The sequence below is a fragment of the Terrapene carolina genome, unplaced genomic scaffold, assembly GCF_002925995.2.
Source record: "Terrapene carolina triunguis isolate 2854851 unplaced genomic scaffold, T_m_triunguis-2.0 Scaffold147, whole genome shotgun sequence".
In the NCBI taxonomy this organism is placed as follows: domain Eukaryota; kingdom Metazoa; phylum Chordata; order Testudines; family Emydidae; genus Terrapene; species Terrapene triunguis.
The window spans coordinates 530,052-545,895 of NW_020664498.1; the positions used below are offsets into that span (position 1 = coordinate 530,052).

At 41.5% G+C, this 15,844-nt stretch overlaps 1 protein-coding gene across 1 annotated transcript in view; it reads right to left on the reverse strand.

Annotated features, from left to right (window-relative positions):
- The window catches only part of LOC115271239 (L-threonine dehydratase catabolic TdcB-like), a 17,314-nt gene extending 2,191 nt beyond the window's left edge, over positions 1 to 15,123 (reverse strand). The window contains exons 1-6 of the mRNA XM_029912008.1: positions 14,995 to 15,123; positions 12,781 to 12,877; positions 11,568 to 11,643; positions 9,787 to 9,912; positions 6,497 to 6,664; positions 5,366 to 5,423 (exon numbers count right to left, since the gene is read on the reverse strand). Of these exons, the coding sequence (XP_029767868.1) occupies positions 5,366 to 5,423; positions 6,497 to 6,664; positions 9,787 to 9,912; positions 11,568 to 11,643; positions 12,781 to 12,877; positions 14,995 to 15,123 (654 nt within the window). The remainder of the gene's footprint in view (positions 1 to 5,365; positions 5,424 to 6,496; positions 6,665 to 9,786; positions 9,913 to 11,567; positions 11,644 to 12,780; positions 12,878 to 14,994) is intronic.
- Positions 15,124 to 15,844: the final 721 nt, after the last annotated feature.

Here is a 15,844-nt window from a genome sequence, read left to right on the forward strand (position 1 = left end):
CCTCAGTCTGAAGATGGCTTTATTATTTTTCCCCTTTAGAACATACAACAGGCCTACAAGTAACTGGAGATGGAGGGATTTTTTAGAGCAGCGTTTCTCAAACTGGGGTCCATGAACCTCTGGGGGTCCGTGAGGGCACTCCAGGGGGTCCACAGGCCCCACTGATCAACTCCTCCCCATCCCTCCCAGCACCTGCTGCATGATGGGGAGCAACAGTTGACTTAAGATTTTGCTGCCAGAAAAGCAGAGAGAGATTGATTGGCAAAGTAGCATCTATAGTCTATCATTATTATTAGTTTCCATGTTTGGCTGAATTAATTCCCGTGAAAGTTGGATGGACAGAAAACTAAACAGCACTCAGGACACTATGAAGAAGTGCTGATAGAACCCTCTGTGCTAAACTGCCCTCAGTATAGACCTTCTACTCCTGGTGCTCTGATGAGTTTGCCAGTCCTGTCAGTTTGTGTTGTGGTTTTTGTGAGAAGGACAAGTGTTCACTAGGAACCAGAGGAGCCCAAGCTTTTTTTTTCTTCCTGGAGCCAAGCAGGATTCTGATCATCCATATGCTGACAAGCTATGGATCTGTAGCAAAGCCTTGAGTAGCCCGGTAGTAAAAATTACTTTTTCCTTCAGCTTTGTATCACTTTGATTTTGTTTACTCGCTGCTTTTTTGCTCCAGTACATGGTGTATGAGACTCATGACATATCTATTTGGGAGAAATATGCACCTAGACTAGAGGAGTATTACAGATGTGCATGGAATAGATTGCACTCTCAGTAGTGTCTTCTGTATCATAAAAGTTTAACGATAACATTGTTTACTTGGGTAAGTGGGATCATGCACAGCCTGTTAATTACAGCCACATTTTATAAGTACATAAATCCAATGTCAATTGAAGGAGAATGGGCTGGTGGGGACATTTGTGCCCTTAGTTAGTGGAATTCACCACATGCATTGGATATTGTTAAGCCATCCCTGCCAAGGTCTACTCTTGTACCTGTCTGTTATCTTCTTCCCAAGGGGAGAATTGTGTGTGCAGGGCAGTGCTTTGGCTTGGAAGGGTTTTCTTTTATACACGCATGCTGCTCTGTGTTTGTATTGGAGAAGGCAGGTTAGAGAAATGCACTTAGAGTGGAATGTGGGGAGGTTCATGATGGTCCTTAGTTCCTGCGGGAGTTTGTTCCATAGTCTTGGACCAGCTCCTCAGAAAGTCTGTTTCCCACACAGATGAGCTTTACCCTTATGGCAGATTTCATTGTGGCCAAGAAGCCAAGTTGTTGACCACACTCCATCTCAGAGCTTTAGGCTGTTTTTTAATATGCTGAGCCCTGGTCATCGAACATCTTGATGGTAAAGAACAAGATCTTGAGCTTGACTCAATCATATTCTCTCTTTAAGACCCCCCTCCCCCAATCCTCTCACCCTTCAGCACATGCTTAGACTTACTGGCAAACTGTTTATTCCCACCACTGTAAATCACTCCCTCTGAACACTGACCCCTTCTTTGCCCTGACTGATCCATGAAGCAAGCTACTGAGGGAGAGCCACAGCCCCTCTAAAGTTCTTCACCCGCTGACTGACATTCAGTTATGCCAAAGAAGAGAGTCTGCTCCCTGGTTGCTAGGAGATTGGAGAGGAGGTGGAGGAAGCAACTCACCCAAGAAACTGCTCGATGTTGGATACTGGGGGAATAGTTGGGAGGAGAGAAACTCAGACCAGATTGCAATGCTTACCCAAACTGAATAGTAGCTTGTGCCACAAATAGTCCATTGACTTCCACAGGATTAGTCTTGGTGGACAGCAGTATTCAGCCTAAGGGGATCAGAATCTAGCCCTCAGTGAGTTAGACTGATTTAGAAAAGGGAGCAGCTGTGAAAAGCTACCACTAGTTGATTAGGGAAGCAGTACTTCGCCCTCTGACTAGGAGATATCTTCCAAAGCTCAGAGACACCCTCCCCCCCGTCTATAAACCCACAGTGATGCAGGCCCATTTCTCCCCTGGGTCTGACCCAGACTTTAGCTTGCTATTGCTGATTGTCCATCTTTCTTCAATGTCAACACAAACAGGAAGGGATTGCTAGATTTTTTAAATGATTTGGTAAGAGTATATTTTTATATACTTAGAACCTATAAGATGTTCCCAAACTGCATCTAGTGTGAAGCAGGTCATGCCAGTACGTTAGCACCCAAAGAGATCAAACGCATTCCTTTGGAAACTGGGTGGATATTTGCTTCGTTTAATCATTTCAACAGCTCACCCCACCATATCAAAAACGGAGCAATCAAAACAGCTGGAGGAAGCATGTTAATGGTTTTCACTCCTTGATGTTACTACTTCAATTTTGCTGCCTAGCACGATCGGGAGGCTTTAAGATTTTGCATTTTTCTTACTGTAGTTCTATGTTGGCACTGACCACTCTCTTCTGCCCCAGATCTCCTTTCCCAAGGTGCCACTGAATTTTATAGACCCACAGAGACACACTTTACTGTCCAATGTGGAACCTAGGCTAGGAACAGTGGGGAAAACATTCCTTTCTCCCTCTCCGAGTCCCAAAGTGGTCACCTGGACCCAGCTCCTCAAAGGCATTTAGGCACCTAACTCCCACTGAAAAATCAAACTCCCTCTCTGAAATACCCCAGAAGAGAGAGGGACTAGGATTCTCAGCCCTCAGAAGAGATCTGTGGCCTTCGTGCGTAGAAGGGAAGGAATGGCAGAGAGGGGAGAGTCTGGGGAAGGGGATAGTCTTTCAGGTCTAGAACCCATATTTGCAACCAAACTCACAAAAAATGGCTCACTACCATCCTCTATAAACAAATTCTGCAGGGTGTAAACACGAGGTGCACATAAAAACAAATCCTTCGGGGAATTGCCCATTCCTAGTTGTTTCTAACCTGCCAAGGACTATTAACAGTTGAAAAATCTTGTCTTTCAAATCTACCAACTTCAACATGACGTGGCTCCTGGTGACACTGCTATTGCTGCCAGACCAGTGATCTGTAATCTACTGCAAGACAAAAATCTCACACTAGTAAAGACCATCTAAATCAGAGGTACAAAACAGAAGAGCTCCAGAAGATACTCTTGCACATTCTAAAAAACACAAGCAGCCAATCCCATCATGATGATGTAAACAGTGAGTAAAAGCCAAGTTTCTCTTACTTGGAAATGAAACAGTAAATCCTGGGCAAGATTAAGCACTGGAATGATTTAACTCTCTGAATGAGCCACTACATGCATCGTTAACTCCATAGTTCAGGCAGAGAATCCCACATCTGTATTTACAATAGTGAGTATGTATTTCAGTGCTTGTCTATGCAGGAACACTCTGGAAAGTTAGTGTGATTTAACAAAAGGTGTGTATTTAAAGTGGATTAGTTAAACTGCATTAAACCCTTGTGTGGACACTCATTCAGACCTAAAGTGGCCTAATTCAATTTAGCTTAATTCACTTCCAATTTCACAGTACTCACATTGAAAAGAGTTAAATCCTTGTGGGATTGGGGATCTAAGCATATGTTTAGAGTGCTTTGCTGAAGCAGGAGCAACACAGGAAGAAAAGAAATACAAAGTATGTGCAATGTGGGTGAATTAAAGTTGCTATGAAAACCTAACTTTTACTTTTTGACTTCTGAGAATTCAGGAAAAAATCCAGAACTACTAAATTTGAGGATTAACTTTAATGCATTGGATAAAAAAAAAACCTCAAAACATTTTGGGATATTTTGGTCTGGATCCCAACTTTCCAGGTCAGGTTTATCTCTAATTGTATCACAAAGGTATTCCAGCCCCTTCCAGTTCTGTTAAAAATCATCATCAGGATCATTCAGTTTGTGAAATACTTCAACCTTTAGATTAGATAGCCATCCAAATCCTGTTGCAGTACAACTGAGAGTCTACTGGAACGGAAAGCCTATGAAAATAGATCATGTTTAAAAGCAGACATGAGCAATGGCACACTTTTTTTGGTCAGAGAGTATATTTGGTTTCAATATTCTGATGCACTAGCCCCATAGAAAAGATTGGAATAGACACGAAAACTATTGTAGCATTCTCTGCCAAGAAACTAGGAAAGATGATCTAGTACAACTTATCTGGCAACATAAATAAGTGGTAAGCACTATTTCATGAAAAGCTAATTGAGAAACCTCGGGTTCCAAGGGCAGCAAAATCCAGCTTTCAGTTTAAAAAATATAAAAGATAAAACTAGGAGGGGCTTTAAAGATGACTCCATATTGTCCAATTGAAGAGTAAAAAATTTCAAAAGTACTTAAGGCTCCTAGAGCTCAGATCATCAAACGTATCCCATTGATTTCAGCTACATCATTCAATTGTGCGTGACAGTGAATAATGATTGAGGCAAGGAATGAGTAAGAATGACGCAACAGCCCGGTGGTGAGAGGACTCATCTAGGATGTGGAATACCTACGGTCAAGTCCCTGCTCCAATAACTCTTTATTTATACAAAGTGGAATAGCTTCAACAGGAGAGATTGAGACTATCCCATAGCCCCGTGGCTAGGGCGCTTTCCTGCTATGTAGGAGACTCCTTTTCAAAACTCTTCTCCCCATCAAGCAAAGGGGAAAAACTGAACCCCCGTCTCCCACATCCCCTATAACCACTAGGCTAAAAAATAATAATGAGGCCAGTGGCACCGTCACCACCACATTCTCTGGCCATTTTGTGCCCTTTAAAAATACCCAGAACAAAACCTTCAGGTCAAATTAAAAGTTTGACTGGAAACGGATTTTTTTCAATGGGCCAACATTTTTCACCATTTTTGGTTTGTCTAGAACCGACTCTTTCATTGATTTATTTTTCAGAACTTCCAGCAAGCCAAAAACAGAAAAATTAGTGCAGAACTGAGGTCCCACCTCTGATCAAAGATTCCATAACACTTGGCCTAAGAATAGCAGTGTTAGCCATAGAGGGGGTCTTGGCCCAAGTTTGGGTAGTTACACTCAATCTACAGATTCCTCCTGAAAGTTCAGCTGGATGCTCTTGCTCATCACTTCCAGTCCAGAAATGTTATATCCAACGTAGCGCTGCAGTACCAATAGCTGCAGTATTTCACCCAGAACTGTCTGCATTTCAATGATAGGAGAAGCTACTCATGGATTATTTATATGCCTAAGAACGCAGTGATTAAGTTGTCCTATAACACAAGAGTACTGCTGATTATCTAACATCCTGCTTCCAAAGTCTGTATTTTCTGCTGGGTGGCATTACAATGCCTTATCAACCCACATGATTATGTGAAGATATATGAAGGCAGAAGAGTCCTAACTTCTCTATAATTACCATTACAACCAAGTTTGTGAGAGGCCAGCATTGCTGAAGTGACAAACTGCATTTCCCCCCCTTACCTTAATAGTGAAGAGATCAGATATCACAAACATGTGTTCTTGTTTGATGTCCAACACCCTAGAACAAACCAAGCATAAATTAAAGAGCAGGGCAAATCCTTGTCATTGTCAAATGCTTTCTGTAAGTGTTTGAGCAATAAACAAATTCATGCAGGTGTCGTTGGAGGAAAGAAGGGTGATATACTTCAAACCGTATTCATATGCTGAAATAAATATGGGGTCATAGCAGAGGCTGTTCACATCCCTAAAATGCTTTTAGTCCCATAGCTACTGGCCCTTCATGACATCTGCTGCACCACTGTCATCCTATTACCATTCCATTTAAATCAATGGATTGTTAGCACATATCTGGGAAATTTATAGCAGCAATCAAATGGATATGCGTAGTTGAACCAAAGTGCAACAGCTAGATGGGAGCAGCCAGGAACAGAGATAATACACTAAAATTAGACAGCATTGAAAGACCTTGTAGAAGTTTAACCCTGAAGAGTTTTTTCAATTGCATTCTCCATTGCATCTCCCAAATACTCCCCCTTGGAGTCACTTGGTTTGCAAGTTTTGTTAGCACTTCACCAATAGATATGCCTCTGCTTTTAACAACTATGTATTTTATTTATAGGGTTAAGGGCCAAACTTAGCTTTTGTATGTGTGCACAGGACTTGCATTTACATCAGAAGGCAGGATTTGCCCTGTACTCTATACTGTTTCATGCTTCTGAGAAGCATTTAGTATAGAGATTAAAATGACTAGGAGAGAGACTAGCACAATATGCCTTAGAAAGCAATTCAAATTTGTTTTAATAAAAGTAGATGCCTCGCAATGACTAGAAGCAATGAAATTCTACATTTCAACATTGATGAGCCACCCAGAGCAGGAGAGTTGTAGACATATTATGGAGGGCACATACCAATGTTCCGCCTGTGACAGGGAAAGGTTTTCGACAGAGGCTACAACAGCGCTATATACATAGATTCCCTGGGTTACTTTAGTCATTTGTGTAAACCACTGGATTACTCCCTTTGCCTTCAGCTGTCACTTATAAGCATGCAACAGTCTTTAAAAACACTGAGTCCATTGTGCTATTTTCTCAACAGTGTAATACTGGCTATAAATACAGGATTCTGAATTACCTCACTTCCTCCCGAGTCAGTATCTCCAGTAGCTTTGAAATATTTCCTGGACAGTCCGAGAGAAGGAGGGAAAATTTGCAGACTCTGTTGTCAAGGGTCAGGGCACGATCTATGCACTGTCTCATCAAAGGTAGCTCCAAGTTACCACTGCATATAGTGATTGCCACTCTGAAAGACAAGAGCAAACAGGACTATTTCCTTCTTGTTTATGCAAAGAAATTCCTATAGAATTGTCATACTAGAGAGTAATGCAGATATGGCTGCATTTCTTTGGTGTGAGAGACGCCATGTACACGCCTTCCAAAGTAGTGCGGGATGCTTCCAGATGAAAGGCATCATGTAAGTGTACATTCATTATATCCCTGCCCTGGAGGGGAGCTCACTGAGTCTGGAGTTTTTCCACCAGTGACATTCCACAGGTGCTCCTTTTCCTGCTCCTGTTTAAAGAATGGAGCCCATGCTCCATAGAGTACATGGGAGTAAAAATGTCTGTGCTGTGTCAACATTAGCACTTCCACTATTACAAGCAGTTGAGCTGCACTGGTGTAAGACCAAGACAGCGAGAGGTGCTGAATATGCTCAGTGGGGATATATTTATTTCCATTTAATTTATATACAATTACACAGAGAAAGACCAAGTGACAAGAATATTATGAGCGTTGCAATGTCAAGCACTCAAAAGTTAGGAAGTGCCAGAATTAAGGTGCTTGTGCAATCTTAATTCAGCCATTTATGTGTATGGATTATGCTACCATCTTTAATTACATGGCCACAGACTATTTTTTCTACAAGACCCCTGCCTCATTCAGTGCACAGGATGGACAGTGCTCATTCAATAAGTAGCGATTCAATATTTTGTTTTCTCCTCATTCAATGTGCAGTCCCCAAGCCCTATTTACTGCACACTATTCAAACCCTTCTCTCAAGACAGAATTACTAATTTCCTCATGGGAGTTTCTATGGTGCTCATCACTATGGTATCACCCATCAAGCAGCAGCTCATAGTTAAATACCAATACCCACATTCATCTTGAAATCCTCTCACTGCTCTTCAAAGGTCATGGAGCTGTAGTGTACCCTGAGCCTGAGCATCTATCAGTCCAGAGCTGGGAGGGCATTCCAGAGCCCCCAGGACCCTTATGAGAACAAACTGTCGGCCACACCCCCTCTATTATATCAGTGCCTCTGTTGACCAGACCTGTGGCAGTGTGTCATAGGGAGAGAGGTGCTCTCTCAGGCTACCTCTACACTATGAGCTAAGGGTGTGATTTCCCTGCTCACATACACATCCTCACACTAGTTCTCATCGAGCTAGCACGAGTATAAATAGCAGCGTGGCCACAGTAGCGCGGGTGGCTGCAGTGGATGCACGGCTGAGCTGGGCTGAGTACGTAATCACCGTTTGAGGCAGGCTTGTACTAGGCATGGCTCAGCTGTGCCTCCGCTGCCACTACCCCTGCTATTGCAACTACACTGCTATTTATACCCATGCTAGCTCAATGAGAACTGGCACATGTACATCTACACGAGCAGGGGAATCACACACCTACCTCATAGCATAGATGTAGCTTGTGAGGCTCGTCCCGGACTAGTTAAGGCTTTAGAGGCCTTAATGTTGTTACAGTTTAGAGTTCTGTTTAGTAGAATACTGGGATGATGATTTGTACTGAAGTCGTGCCTAGGAGCCCCAGACACTGTCCAGGGCCTTGTTGTGCTTGGCACTGTTCAAAAAGAGAAGGCCTCTGTCCCAAAGAGCCCTTTGCAATCTAAGGAACAACAAAGAGCACCAGGTAACAATGAGACAATACTGGTACTCGTGATAGGCAGTGGTCTCAACACACCAGTTGCCTGACCATTGTCCAGTATTTTCTGTAGGCAATTGTGGGACTGAATATCCAGCCTCCCCAGATATCTGTGGGTACCATCAAAATACCAACCGATGTTGTCAAGTAAAATGAATCAATAACTATTAAGCAACCCCCATCTAGCAATCGCAAAGTAGTATTAAGCCCAGCTCAGTGGAACCACCCCTCTGAGAGCCACTGTGAGGGACTTTAGTAACAGTGAAAAAGCCCACTGAACGTTTGGGTGATGCGTTCAAGGTGCTATATAAACATTAAGTCTCATCACAATTCTGCAGACTGACCACAGAGAGGTTAAGAGCCAGATCCTCAATCATATTTAAGCGCCTACCTCTATTGAAATCTAAGTGATTTGTTTGAAGTCACACATTAGTCTATGGCACTGTTACAGAAGCAGAACCCAGATCTCCTCACTCCCAATTCCAGGCTTCTTCTCTTTCACTACAGACTCGCTCTATTTGAGTTTATTGCACTTCATCTTTTCTAGGAGCTACTCCATAACTTAATTGCCAGTATAATTCTCTTGTTGAGCCTACAAAGTGACCAAATACAGCAGTTTTGTCCAGAGGAGATCCCACACAATGAAAAAACAAAACTGAAATAACCCACACACATTATGGGCTACGCCAAGAGCTTGGGCTCAGCCCTGCAAGGTGCTGAACATCCTGACCCGAATCCAAGGCGGCATTTATGCATATGCTCATTTTTAAACACATGCAGAATCCCACTGATTGACGTGGGGCCAGAGTGCTCAACATCTTGCAGGATTGAACCCTTTTGATCAATTTGTTTCGCTCCAATGATTATTACGGACAGAGGTGAAAGTGGGCCGGGCCGGCCTACCAGTAAGAAATGGGTGCTGGAATGGGCCCGTATGCAGCCGACAGCGCTTTAATGTTGCTGCCCCTTTTGCCCCCCTCCTCCTGGGCTGCGGGGGGGGGGGGCAAAAGGGGAGTTGCCCCAGGGCCCAGTGATTTAAAAGGGCCCAGGGCTCCCAGCTGCCACCATTGCAGCAGTGTCCAGAGCCCCGGGCCCTTTAAATCGTCGCTGGAGCCCTGGGTGGCACGGGCCCGGCCATGCTGAAGGGCTGGCTGGGAGAGGCTGACCCCCAGCCCTGCCCTGTCCACTTGAGGCCCCGCCCCTTATGGGGGCCCGGAGCCAGGCCCCTGTACTGGTAAGACTTTTAAGTTACTTTTGCCCCTGGTTACAGAGGATGTCAGCTGAAGGTCCGGCCCTCTTTCTCTCTCTATTTCAGCAAATTGTCCCTAGTGCAGCGTCCCACTGACAGTAGTGGGTGATTCAACATTCAGAATAAAGGAGAATAAGAGACCCCTTTGTGTCTGAGAAGTAGAGTGCGCACACACTCTCTTTCATGTGACTTCCTTGGTAAGCTCTGTGTTTGCAATAGCTAGTTTATAGATGCTGTACCTTTTACTCTTTAACTCTGGCAGCTTCCCAGCAACTAAGGCTGCAAGTCCAATAGCCCCTTCCGCATCCACCGTGGCTCTCTCATACTCCAGCAACCGCAGCATGGAAATTAGAATGTCCTCTTCCCTGAAGACAAAAGGAACAGTTTCAAAACTGAACAAATACAGAGTGAATTTAAAAGAATTAATGGGACAAGACAAGATATTTATGTATTAAGGGATTTCTTTGGCCCTCTGGTGGGTTTATTTAGGACTATAGCATTATGGGAAATCGTACTGCTGGGTGTGAAAATAGGTCTTGACCGCATGGTATTTTTTGCAAGAGTAGGGGCTTTAGCCTCAGCATCCAGGCTAAATATCCAGTTGGTTATGTACATCCCACCTACCTAAATTTCCCCTGCTGTTAGCCAATGGAAAACAACTTATCCAAGTCAGTCCTGCACTGTTGTATAGTATTGCTGTATGCTACTAAAGGGCTGTTCCTACACCATGAAGGTGACCAAATTTAACTAATGGGTGAAGTCCTTACTCACATGTGGTAGCCCTTTTGCTACCCTGGGACCAAAACATGTCAATAACGATTGTAAGATAGGGCTTGTTTATAGCATCTGATATTTGGATAAAAGGTACTATGTGTACGCGCGCATTTTGCCATTTTCCCACCAATATTCTCTTTATTGTGTTATTCTTAATTATTCATGAATTTCATTAACACCTAAATCTTGGCCTTCAGATTGTTAATATTTGCAATTTATGCTATGTTGTTTATATACAAACATCACTTGGCATTGTTTCTGTTTGGGTGATTATATAACCCACACAGAATTGTGTATTTTACAGTGGAATATACAATTCAAAAGTCACCTGAGCTTCGTGTTCAATTTTTGTCAATATTCACACTGCTAAAGTTGGAGGGCTTAAACGTTCATAGAAAATTAACATAAATGGTTCATGAACATGGCTGACTCTTGATTAGCTTAAACATCCAGGAATAATTTTCCCCACTATTCATCCAGCTGTCACTAAGAGAACCTGCTCTATCTCAAGCTAGATAATGCAAGCATAGTTGCCCTGAAAAAGGCATAGGGGTTGATCCTCAACTGGCCAGTTTACCCCAGCTATGGATCTGGCTTACATTTGTTCCATGGGTTGATCATATATTAGGGTAAATAGCATTGCATCAGATAAACATCAGCTACAAATTCCATACAGTCAGCCACAATGCCTGTTATCTGGAAGAGCCTCCCTTTATTCCCCTGCCTGTCTCTCCCCATTTTAACCTGGAAAAGCACTTCTCTCCTTTGCTTCTGTGTCTAGATACCTCTTTCCCATTTTAAAATATATAACTGCGAAAATATTATTTATGACCCTGAAAGTACTTGGGATACAGTTGGTATGAAATACACTATATGAAATAAAGCTGAAGGCCATACAGTCAAATGAATGCCAAAGCAGATGGGAAGATAAATGCTACTTAACATAATGTATTATTGTCACTTACTTGGAGGTTATCTCCCCATTTAAGAGCTATAGAAAAATCAATAGAAAAACTGTTCCTGACTTCAAAGAGTTCACTCAGGACCTCAGAGCTTGATCCTGCAGTTCCAAGCAGTTGAAACTTTAATTGAAAAATCGATAAACCATGGAATTCAATGGAAGTCAGGATTGATCAGGCCCTCCGGGAGGAGCTTACATGGCCCCTCTCTAACGTACAACAGTATTTCGAATTACAAATACCCATTCAAGTCAACATCATTCACTACATTGTTCTTCTTCACCTACCTCACGGTAACAACCTTGTCTACAAGCTTCCCAGTCAACTGCAAAGAATTGGTACCAAAGCAAGGTCCACTCATATCTGCAGATTTAAGCAACACGTTAAAAGTGAAGCTGGCTATTTAGTGATGTCCAAACTTGCCTAGAGCCCTGCGCTCTTCCTTTTTTTTTTTTTTGAAATAAAATAAACACAGCACATTGCCATTATGCAGTTTTAAAAATATATATATTTTAATTACCTGTTATTTCTGTATCCAAATAAAAGTAGTTTGCCAACATAAGAGACCAAAGACTTTACACTCTAAGGCCCCAGTCCTGCAGTAAGAACCATACAGCTGCACCCCAGCGCCTGCAAAGTCCCATTGACTCCAATGACCCAGTGATTATGTGGTTCTCACTGTGCAACAGCACCTGAATTATATATTATAAATAAATATGAGGAGTTGAAAAGGACATCAAGTTTGTGAGCCATAGTGGCTAAGTGGGGTGGTCAACAAATGAGAGTATAGAGCGGGAGGGATTATTAACAATAAGAAGAAGTTTGGTTTTGGTATCTCTAGTTCAATTAAGTGGCGGAATATCCACAAGTTGATATGAGAGCGTGCGTGAGGTGGGAGGGAGAGATTGTTAAGAAGGAGGTAGAGATTTTTCATGCTGACACAGCTGTATTTTCAGAGGTGTTGACCTCTAACTCTCATTGAGCTTAATGCAGGAGATGCTCTGAAAAAATCAGCTAAACAGGGGGTTTTGTTTGTTTTAATATTCAGGTTTCTCTGAAAATTAAATGACAAAACCCCAAAACTGAGAACCCCGTTTCCAAATGCTGCTGCCGTGTTGTTTTATACATCTAAGTAAGTAATCACCATATCCTGCCACCCTTATGTTGATTAATGTCTTACTTTGCAAGCTATCCCATTGATTTCAGTGGAATAAGGTATTACTAGTTGTGATACAACTGGCAAAATGTGGCCCTAAATAAATACATTTATGTCCCTAAGTGTTCATTTGTGCATCAAAATGCGGGATCTGGAAGTTTTATTATTGCATCCATGTTGTAAAGTCCAGCTCCGTGGGTTGCTATTAGCAGCATTTATTAAACCATGACAATTCCAATGAGACACTTCACTTCAATTAGACTTGATGTGGATCAACTGGAAAAGAAGATTCACAGATTGTAGAAATCCATAACAACATTTATTGTCTGATTTCATACTTTTACCTCCATAAAACTGATGGTTGCTACAGGCCTGGTCTTCAATAGGATGGCCTATCTTTAATGATTGTTGTAAAACAGGGAAACTCTCCGATTCAACACCCTGGGAAAGGAGGAAAAAAATCATCTTTAACTACTATGTAGATCAAGTTACAACAGGAACCACCAACACCAAGGAAACAAATTCTGTAAAAAGTGTGGGCAAAGTTTGTCATCATGATTAGCAACCATTATGAACCTCTTTTGCCAATTAAATTTTAGCTGTTCCCTCGTACTAAAGATATACTGTCTGTTTGGTAAAGGCCCAAATTTTTTTTTTTTTTTTTTTTTAAGAAAACCTAAAGGGATGGGAATAGGTTAAAATGAAATGTTTGCATGAATTTCAAAAGGATCAAAACCATTTCCCTACATGGGGACCCAAAACACAGCAGCACTGTACTGGTACAAAACAAAATGAAATTGACTAATCTAATCCTACTGACACAAGATGACAGACGAGTTATAATTTTGCTTTTAGTTGAATATTCGCCATTTGTTTTTATTATAAAAAACCTTTCAAAAGTCTAGGGCATTATTTTAACTGGATAAAGTGGTGTGTTGATTTTAATTTATGATTTTACCTTGACAGTGGTCCCTCTACAATTTCTCGTCGCTAAACTCTTCCAAATAGATCAAATTAAATCTCTCATCACTTTTGGCATGAGAGAATAAGCTCATAAAAGGAGTCTGAATTGTTCCTTTTGACTTGTCACCTGGTCATAAAAGATTCCTTTTAAATAACATCAAGTTCTATTGTAACGGGAGCAAGCAATAAATAAATAAAAATGTATGTTTAATCCAACAGTTCCTTTGTGTCAAAGAAAGAAAGGACAATTAAGTCATTGGACTACTACATCCCTCCCTAAGAAGAAAACACACTGGCACCAGCTATCTTAAACAACAGGCATCACCTCATTTTCCGCAGACTTTACATCAAAATGAGGAAAAAATAAGACACATACAAAAACAGGGTGAAATTCACCCTGATGCACAGGGACAGCACAAGGCCCATGTGCCACTTAAGTCCTCAAAATAGGTCTTAAGTAGTGCCCAAGCCTTTTGCCCAGGGATGGGGAATAATGGAATAGCATCAATATTATCATATACATTTCCAGCCTTGAGTACTATGGTCCTCTGGAGATTTCGGTCTCGTCAATGATTCATACCAGTTTCCATTATATTCAGTATAGGTTTGTTTTTCCCTTGGGCCAAGTTCAGAGTTCTCTATTCAGGTAAACTCCCAAGATTGAGTAAAAAATTACCAAAGACCTCAGGTCTTATCCCCATGTTTTTAATATATAAATCTAATTTATAATGAATAATCACCACCACCACCAATATGCAGAGATGGACTAGAGCCTAAAAATTTGGCTCTTGATTCCAATTTCTTAAAATTCAGAGGTGTTTGCATTTAAGGTTTAGTTTGGTGCCCATCTTTAGGAACAGTCCAGGTAGTAATTTTTTATAGCTATTATACATTTGTGGGTGGCTAAAGTCATTCAACCTTGCAACGTCAAGCAACCTTGCATCATCCAGAAATATGTTGTCTGTTATATCCCACCACTTACAATTTCAACAGCTGCTAGCTGAAATTTCTACACCAAGAGCCAGAAGGGGTTATTCTGTGTATAATTTGGGATGAATGTTTTATTTTATGGACAAATTTTCACAACAATCCAAAGAGACCTCAGTTTTAACCTGAATAGGTTGCTCCTTCCAGGAGTAAAGATTAAGTAATCTCCATACTATTTTGGGGATCTATCTAGTTGAAGGTCTTTCAAATAAGAATTCTACAGTGTCCTAAAACTTGGAGGCAACTAAAGACTTTTAATAAGATCACACAGGTTTCAAACAAGCTAAATAAACACTCTTAAATCCATTAAACAGCCCCAAAACAGGTCAGTTAAAACTTTAGATGTGAAGAGTTTGGTCTTATTTGCTTTAAAAAAGGTTCCTACATAGTTAACAAAAACCCAAACAATTAACCAAGAAACAAAGCAGGCTGCCCAAATTCTAAAATAGCGTTCTCATGGAAGATGACCATGGGATTCAATAACTTTGGTCTATAGTGTACACAGACTCATTCCCAGTACTTTAGTAGAATACAGAACCTTTCTGAAGCCTGTGAGACAGGAGGATAAATCTCTCAAAATACACAGTTGAAAGGTGAAAACAACTTACAATCACAGCAATGTGTGGGTTGAGATGTTTGAGGGCAGCAGCTGATCCTGCTAGCAATCCACAGTGGCCTCCTGCAGGGAAAATCACTGCATCCAGCTTTGGCATTTGTTCATATATCTCCAATCCCATGGTACCCAGTCCTGACAGGTATATAGCACTGTCCTCCCTAGGGGAAAAGAAAAAAAACAAGTCATTGCAGAGTTGGGACTTGTTAACAGTTCACTATTGTAAAGCTATAGTTTATCAGGAAAACCACATATGGAAATATATAGTGTTAGAATTTCCAGGAGGCACTGCAAGTACTTACTGCTACTAATCACATCCTCACATACCTTGCAGCTATAGATATTGCTGCAATGAACCTTAGCAATCCTGACACTTTCTAAAACAACATTACATTGAAATGCAACATGGAGCAAAATAATCCCATGAGAAAAAACAGACGCAAGTTCAGCAGTTTCAGCCAGGTCAGCAAATGTTTCAAGATCTCTAAGCCACTTTACTGTGTGCAATCCATCTGAGTGTGACGGGGTGATGGATTTCATCCAGGTGAGTCAGGATTAAAGTGACAAGCAGTGCTTTGCTCGATGAATGAGCTGAACTTTCTGCCCTAGAAAGCCTATCCTGCTAGCTCTCAGGCTACTATAATTATGATCAGGTGAATTCTCTATTGGCATCGCTGGCAGATATTTAAATTGCTGGAAAGGAGAGGACTCCCATTTCTGTTGCTATCACTTCTTTAAGCTGCATGAGTTCTAATATCCTCCAGTCAAAACTCTAAGCAATAAGAAGGAATCTAGTGTAGGTACAGCGATCTCTGTTCACTTGAGTGTGATTTAGTGCTCACAAT